At 36.8% G+C, this 7,812-nt stretch overlaps 1 protein-coding gene across 2 annotated transcripts; it reads right to left on the bottom strand.

The window, feature by feature from the left end:
- Positions 1–101: 101 nt before the first annotated feature.
- LOC110941521 (phosphoribosylaminoimidazole carboxylase, chloroplastic) lies at positions 102–6,740 on the bottom strand. 2 transcript variants are annotated; one of them, XM_022183161.2, is made up of 17 exons: positions 6,500–6,739; positions 6,045–6,091; positions 5,779–5,967; positions 5,347–5,677; positions 4,772–4,834; positions 4,564–4,702; positions 4,387–4,442; positions 4,194–4,267; positions 3,943–4,090; positions 3,660–3,833; positions 3,482–3,569; positions 2,663–2,776; positions 2,483–2,580; positions 1,984–2,101; positions 1,813–1,907; positions 881–987; positions 102–479 (listed from the first exon to the last, which is right to left on the bottom strand). In XM_022183161.2, the coding sequence occupies exons 2-17, from the start codon at positions 6,050–6,052 to the stop codon at positions 383–385; spliced, it is 1,899 nt and encodes a 632-aa protein (XP_022038853.1). In that variant the 5' UTR covers positions 6,053–6,091; positions 6,500–6,739; the 3' UTR covers positions 102–382. The 2 variants fall into 2 exon arrangements, with proteins under 2 accessions (XP_022038853.1, XP_035846644.1); XM_035990751.1 differs by lacking the exon at positions 6,045–6,091 and having other exon boundaries at positions 6,500–6,740.
- Positions 6,741–7,812: the final 1,072 nt, after the last annotated feature.

Genomic DNA, 7,812 nt, shown 5'->3' on the forward strand with positions numbered 1-7,812 from the left:
TTTGTTTTTTCTGTGTTTGGCGGCTCTAACGCCTTGTTAGCCTGCAACCTCCGTCAACCATACAAAGTAACGAAAGCAACTCAAAATGTACAAATACGAAATAAAACAAGACTGTGACCATCAACCGCGTGCCCAGTTGAATCTTTCAATTCAAAGTAGTTGCCTGTTTGAAAAATAAATTGTATTTCTTATATGAAGTTCCTATCCTATCCTTACACTTCCATTTTTTCTCTGAAGATAAGTATAGTACAAACAGACAAAAATCCTCAAATAAAACATCATGGGACCTGAACTCCAAATCTAATGAATGGGCGCTTCCATGGTTTTATGCAAGTCTCGGTTGGTTAGTGACTTGTTCAAAACTGTGAAGAATTCTAAACTATTATCGAGAATTCAAATACTCTTCCCAGCCCACTTTTTCTAGCTTCTCCGTCTTTTCCAATACTGTATCTCTTGCGTCTTCTTGGAATTGCGCCATTCTGTATACACAAAATATGGTCAAGAGTCAAGATATGCTTGTATGACTTTAACTTGCTATCAAGTGTGTGTACGCGTGTGGGTGTATTCTTAAGATGACAATGCTCTATCTCAAATGTGTCGAATAAAAAATCAATATTGGTTGAAAGAAAAACATGCTAAACGACTGAAGGTCAACCTGTAATTAAAGACTTGACTTTCCATTTGATAAATGATGTTTTTATAATCAGTTAATCATAACTAAAGAATTTAGTTCTTATAAAAGAACTGAGAAATGGATAAAAAAGATTATAGAAGCCGACCCATACTTTAAAAAAAAAAAAAAAGACCTGTTACACAGCCCGCCCATGTTGTCACTGATAATTTATATGCATGCATAAACACAGAGTGAGAGATAGATAACCTTGCTTGGAGGGCAGGATCAGCCACACCTAACATTCTGACCGCCAATAAGCCTGCATTTGTGGCATTGTTTATTGCAACCGTTGCAACAGGAACACCTCTAGGCATCTACTTCACACAACAAAATCCCCATTAATGATTACTTGTTTTAAATCGAATTAACAAGAATCGGATCAAAAAAATGGCAAAATACACGCAAGTGAAAATCTGATCCTACAACAGCAAGACTGCTACTTTTTCGTCAGACAAAATCTCTTGGTCATACATTACTAATAAAAAATACTATTTATAATTATCATTAAGTAATACTATTATAACTTTCCTAACTAAATTTAAAAAAAAATATAAGGTTTTGGAAAAGCGAGGACAACCATACTAGGGGTGTGAATTTCTAACACAACACGAACCTAACTCGAATTTCGCGGGTATGGGTTTAGTCTAAATGGGACGGGTTCGTGTCAACCCATTTAACCCATGTGTATTATATTTTATTATTTCACAATATGTTTTACGTTATAAATTAAATTGGGTGGGTATTTTATGTTATAATTATAACTTAAAAAGAGATTAACAAAAGATTTTATAATTAAAATAGAATTGTATTATATATTTTTGTGTTCTTTGTAGTAAAATTTAATAAACTAATTTGTGAAAAAAAAAATTAAAAAAAAATCGGGTTGAACGGGTCATGTTCGGGTCAACCCACGAATATTCGGGTCGTGTTCCGGTTCATATGTATGATACGATTTTCAGGTTTGGATTCGTCTAAAATTTTCGGGTTCGGGTCAGGTTGTACCCACCAACCCGCGAACCCGACCTCTTTTCCCAACCTGTGACGACATTAACAATCTTGACTCTTTACCCAACACGGTCATTATTAGATAGATGGCATGCTTGATGCTTTAGAAAATTTGACATAAATTATCTACATACCTGCACAATGGAGAGAAGGGAGTCGAGGCCATCCAATGTTGAAGCGCGTACAGGAACTCCAATCACGGGTAACGGTGTCAGGGCAGCTACCATACCTGACCACACATTAAAATATTAACATTACTGTCTTTATAACATCCTTGTTAATATTTATAGATTTAGATATGAAACCTGGCAAATGGGCTGCTCCCCCAGCACCAGCAATAATAACCTGAACGCCTCGTTCTCGAGCAGATGTGGCATAAGAAAACATCAGTTCGGGTGTCCGGTGTGCTGACACTATTCTTACCTACACAATATTTTCAAAGCATAAGACCTTCTAATTCACTTTTTTCAGAAATTTAGATTATTAATATAAACATAAAAAGAAACAAGTCAAAAGCGTAAAATTATAAAATATATATCTTAAAAGAAAAATGAGTCATAACTCACAACTCCCCCAATGTTGATGTTTAACGCATAGCATACGACCCATCTAAATCAATCAAATTTATGCAAGGTACTATATTCCTACCGAATCATATTTGGCATGCTAACTATTTCTAAGAACACCAACTAATTTTAACAGAATGTATTTCCGGTCAACCCAAGCCGACAGTAAGAAAATACTTGTTTTTGACTCGTTACCCAACCCACCCGTTAGCTCTACCAAAAAAGGTTAAGAAATAACCTCAGCAGACACATCAAAGTCGTTCAAAACTTTAGCAGCTTCTTTCATCACTGGAAGGTCTGAATCAGAGCCCATGATGATTCCAACACGTGGAGTAACTGTGTCAAGAAGATGAAGACATTATGATTATATTATAAATGAATACAAGTGACAAATGATACATGTTCTTAGAAAACAAACTTGGAGTCTCCTCTGAACTTTCTTCTTTGAGAAATGACTTAACCTGTGCTTCCACAGTGCCCATTGAAGGCCCAACAACAGTGATGTGGCCCATCTTCCGTTGCTTTCGCATATCTTGCAGTTTTATAGATAATATGTTTTTAGTATTTGGCTGATGATATCAAAGAGATATATGTTTCAAAAGTGTGTGTGTGTGTGTGTGTGTGAAACTGCGAATTAGGGGTGCTAAACGGGTCGTGTTTGTTGGTTGGCGGATTCAACCTGGCCCGTACCCGACAACTTTTAAACGAACCCGAACACGCCCCGGCCCCGGACCCGAAATCGTGTCATACATATGAACCCGAACACGGCCTGAATATTTGCATATTGACGCGAACACGACCTGTTCAACCCGAATTCTTTTTTATTTATTTTTTTCCACAAATTATTATATTAATATTAAAATTCACTACAAAAAAAACACGAAATGTATATAATACAATTACATTTAAATTATGAAATCTTATGTGAATTTCTCTTTTTAAGTTATAACTATTGACATATAATACACACCCAATTTAATTTATAACATAAAACATATTGTAAAAAAAATATAATATAATATAAATGGGTAAAACAGGTCAACCCACCAACCCGACCGAATTGACCCAAACCCGACCCGTTTAGCTAAACGGGTTCGTGGGTTCAACCCGAAACTGACCTGTTTAGACTAAACCCAAATCCGAGAATTTCGTGTTAGGTTCATGTCATGACTCGTGTTAGAAATTCACACCTCTACTGTGAATACAAAAACAAACACATATTTGTGAACACATATACCTGGCTTGTCATACCAATGAATGGCGGCCCCCGGAGTACACAGTGCTCGTTTAATAATCTGATTTGCTATAATAAAACCCGCCTCTCCCTGCACAAACAACCCTCGTCACGTTGCCTATCATGACGAAATCTAATATACTTGCAAAAATATATAATAACAATACTAATAAAAAATTACGTCATCTTCACCGAGAATGTTGTACATCATGGCAGCTGGAACCTTCATTGATGGATCACCAAGAGGAAGCCCAACTACGGCCCGTAAATGTTGCTCGTACTGTGAAGTATAGCACGACTCAATAGTGTGGTGTCCACTGTTATGAGGTCTAGGAGCAACTTCATTCAGTAAAATCTGTAATTTTATAGCAAAAATAAACATTACATATTAACACTCACATAAAGCGGTAGACGTATAAATGTTAAAAACAAATCATATATACAAAAGAAACTATATTAGTAACCTGGCCGTCTTCTGTCAAAAACAGTTCAACTGCAAACACACCAGCACCTTCTAACGAAGCGACAGCTCGGGAAGCGATATCGGTTGCGAGTTTCATAATCTTCCATGATTCATTAGCAGGTGCCTTAACAATGTGACAAATATTTTCCCTAAAAATGGTACAAAAGAAAAAGATAATAAATATAACAAGACCAATACTAAAGATTCAAAAATAAATAAATAAACATAACCACATGAAACATATCATCTTGCCTGTGTACAGTCTCGACAACAGGATAGCAAGATATAGAATTGTCTCGTCCTCTTGCAACAATAACCGCAAGCTCCTAAAACAAACATGAAAAAGTTAAAACTCATAAACTCCATAATATACACTGACGGAAAAAAGTCAATGAAAATATACAAAAGTCAAACTCTATGCAACTAGAGTGTGATAAAAACTGACCTTAACAAAAGGGGCCCATTGTTCAACATATAAACCATGATCAAATCCTCCTAGAGCTGCAAATAAAGAGTAATTTTGAACTTTTAAGTGCCAAAACATGTATAAATGTATACCACAACACTCTAATCTTTTTACACCAAAAAAGATTAACAAATAATAAATCAAATATTCAAATACCATTTATTGCAGAAGTGAGTTCGTTTTCAGTTTTAGCAACCGCATTACCACGGCCATCGTAAGCCAGCCTTCTACTCTTTATCATAAGAGGATAGCCAAATTCTTGACCCGCTCTTTGAGCACTTTCTTGGTCATTTATCTGTCCCATAAATTTATATTTTTTAGGGATAAAGAAAATGCGCATAAAATACTGCTTAATAATCCAAACCTGCACAAACTTGGGTAGCGGGATGTTGTTCCGAGAAAAATGGACTTTTTGTAGATACTTATCCTGCGATCGAAAACAAAAATGCAAAGAGTTAGTGAAAATATTTGAATAACAAGACGCTATGGTTTCATACTACAAAATCAAACAACAAAACTGTTTATAATCATTTACACATGAGTTAAATGCCATTTTAGTCCTTGTGGTTTGGGTCATTTTGCCTGTTTAGTCCAAAGGTTTCATTTTTAACCTGTGGGTCCAAAAAGGTTTCACAGTTGCCATTTTAGTCCACTTGGTTAACTTCATCCATTTTTTCTGTTAACGAGAAGGCCAATTTGGTCATTTTGTATGTAATTCTGTTAACTAAAAGGGCAATTCAGCCATATAAAATGACCGAATTGGCCTTCTCGTTAACAGAAAAAATGGATGAAGTTAACCCAGTGGACTAAAATGGCAACTGTGAAACATTTTTGGACCCACAGGTTAAAAATGAAACCTTTGGACTAAACTGGCAAAATGGCGCAAACCACAAGGGCTAAAATGGCATTTAACTCTTTACACATAATCAAACTGTATACCTGTATAATGCGAATGGTGGAGGCTTTAGGTTGACAATCTACCCCTTGTTTTTCCAGTTTTTCCAAAGTGTCAGCATCAACATGCTCGATTTCAACCGTTAATATTCCGCAACTCTTTGCAAATTCTTCAACTTTCGCGCTATCATTATAACTTCCCACCATATGATAATTAGATATGGAACTGGCAGGGCAGTTTGCCATAGGATCCAAAATATTAACTTTGATCGACATTTGGGAAGCAGCTTGACAAAGCATCCGCCCTAACTGACCTCCGCCCAACACACCCACAACCGTTTCAGAAAGTCCATGAATCGGTGCTATATCATCCTTCCTACATTGTATTGAAGTCACGTGTTTTGTTAATATTTAGAACTCCACAAATACATATACTATTGTAGTGTTGTGTGATATAAGTATAAGTATAAGTATAACCTTTGTGAGACATCGGTTTTTGTGGAGGTGTTGCAAGCGATAGTACAAGCCCTCGGTTGCTTGTGCATTGGATACGGTGAAGCAAACGAAGTCTTGCTTAAGTTCCGGAATGTTCCAAACCCAAGTAAAGGACTTCGGTTGGAACAAACGGATGATGTAGAACCAAACTGATGGTTCGGGCTCAGCATCCTGTCAATGTGATTGAAAAAAAAAAATTATTTCTTGAAAAGTGAGGAACAACAAAAAACAAAGTAAAAACAACTTACAAATACATGAATGGTCTCCTTGGTAACAGAAATTAGTTAAAAAAAATCTGCAAGAAATTAACAATGTCACAATAAAACTCAATAATAAATAAATTTACAATCCAATTTCTCAATGATTCTTCTGCTTGACATTAAAATCTCCATGCTTTCTATCAGAAACAGAATCTTGCAAAGGGTTTACAGATTATGACCAACTGAAAACACGATTAACCATTCTTATCCAAACGCATACTAAACATCAGTTACATGAATGTTGTTCCAAACTAGATTTAATCTACAAATTCAACAACTAAAGTAATCCATTTCCACAAAATCAATAAAAACAACCTAATATTCAGCAAAATGGAGATAAAAAAATAAAAGAGCAAAGTAAACTCCAAACACACAAAAGGGTTCCACTGAAATCAAAGAGAAGTTGAAAGAGCAGAAGTTGAGGGAATTAGAAGCTCGGTTACCGGTGAATTTGGTGGACGTAGAAAGCACGCAGCAGCAGCAGCCTCTGTTTGGGAAGGAGGGAACATAAATTAACCTACTTTTGCTCAGACCCCTTTTATTTTTTGAACTTCTACACACCCAAAACTCAAAATTTTCGACAAGAGACTGAAGGCCAGGAAAGACCACTGAAAATCGAATGCGATGACTTCAGTGTGGGTGACGGCTAGGTCTTCCCTTGGCTCGGAAATCTGATTCTTGGTAAGAGTATGGGATATGGGGGGGGGGGGGGGGGGGGGGGGTTGGGGCGTGGCTTGGGTACAAACGCCTAAGTCACCATCCCGGGTGGGCTTGGGTTTTCGGCGTGGCCCCATTGGCGGGGGTTTCAGCCCGGGCGTGGGGCGGGGCTACGAACCTGACATGGCGGGATCTCATTGGCCAACAAAACTAGCCGTTTGGACTAGCCGTTGGGCATTAATTTTATTAAAAAAAAAACTTTTTTCTTATATAAATACCTTACCATATTTAACATTTTTCTCACACAATATCAAACAAATAAAACACAATCTTGCCATGAGTTCTTCAAGTTCAAGTGAATCGTCATCATCATCTGATGATGGTGCGGAAATATTTCTACAAACGATCGCGACGGTGGTGAAAGCTATCGTGGAAGACGATGAGGAAGAGACTTCGAGACCTAAACGGAGGAGGTACATCGCTCGTGAAAGGCACACCGCTAACAATTTGTTGGTAAGCAATTATTTCTCAGCCGAACCTAAGTATGATGAAAAAATGTTAGGCTTCGTTTTCGTATGAGTAAAAACTTATTTTTAAGGATATCTAGGGATCTTGAGGAGAAGTATGTTTATTTCCAACAAAAATCGGATGTAACCGGGCAATTAGGATTTAGTACGTGGCAAAAGGTCACGGCCGCACTTAAACAATTAGCGTATGGCAATAGACCAATAGTTCGGACATTATGGATGACTATTTAAAAATGTATGCACGTGTAGCTAGATAAAGTCTTCACAACTTTTGTTCGTGTATTTTAGAACTTTATAAGAAAAGATATTTGAGAAAGCCCTCGTTCAGTGACATGCAACAAATATTGGAACATCACGCCGATTATCATGGGCTACCAGATAACGTAACAGTTACAAACGAAGATAAACCAACAAATGAATTTTTGATCAAGCCAAGGGATATACATCACAACCTTCGATCTGATTTGGTGGATCATGTTTCAACGATTCCTGGGTTCGAAACCGACGAAGACGACGAAGAATGATTGTTTTTATTTTGATACTATGTTTTTTGTAATTATTATGTATGTTTA

This window comes from Helianthus annuus, chromosome 5 (genome assembly GCF_002127325.2).
Source record: "Helianthus annuus cultivar XRQ/B chromosome 5, HanXRQr2.0-SUNRISE, whole genome shotgun sequence".
Classification (NCBI taxonomy): domain Eukaryota; kingdom Viridiplantae; phylum Streptophyta; class Magnoliopsida; order Asterales; family Asteraceae; genus Helianthus; species Helianthus annuus.

Excerpts from the sequence above, each read along its gene's own strand:
- LOC110941521 (XM_022183161.2), bottom strand. Across the intron at positions 4,091-4,193 it reads GTTGTCGAGACTGTACACAG|GGAAAATATTTGTCACATTG; the intron begins GCAAGATGATAT and ends TACCATTTTTAG. Across the intron at positions 480-880 it reads GATCCTGCCCTCCAAGCAAG|AATGGCGCAATTCCAAGAAG; the intron begins GTTATCTATCTC and ends TTGTGTATACAG.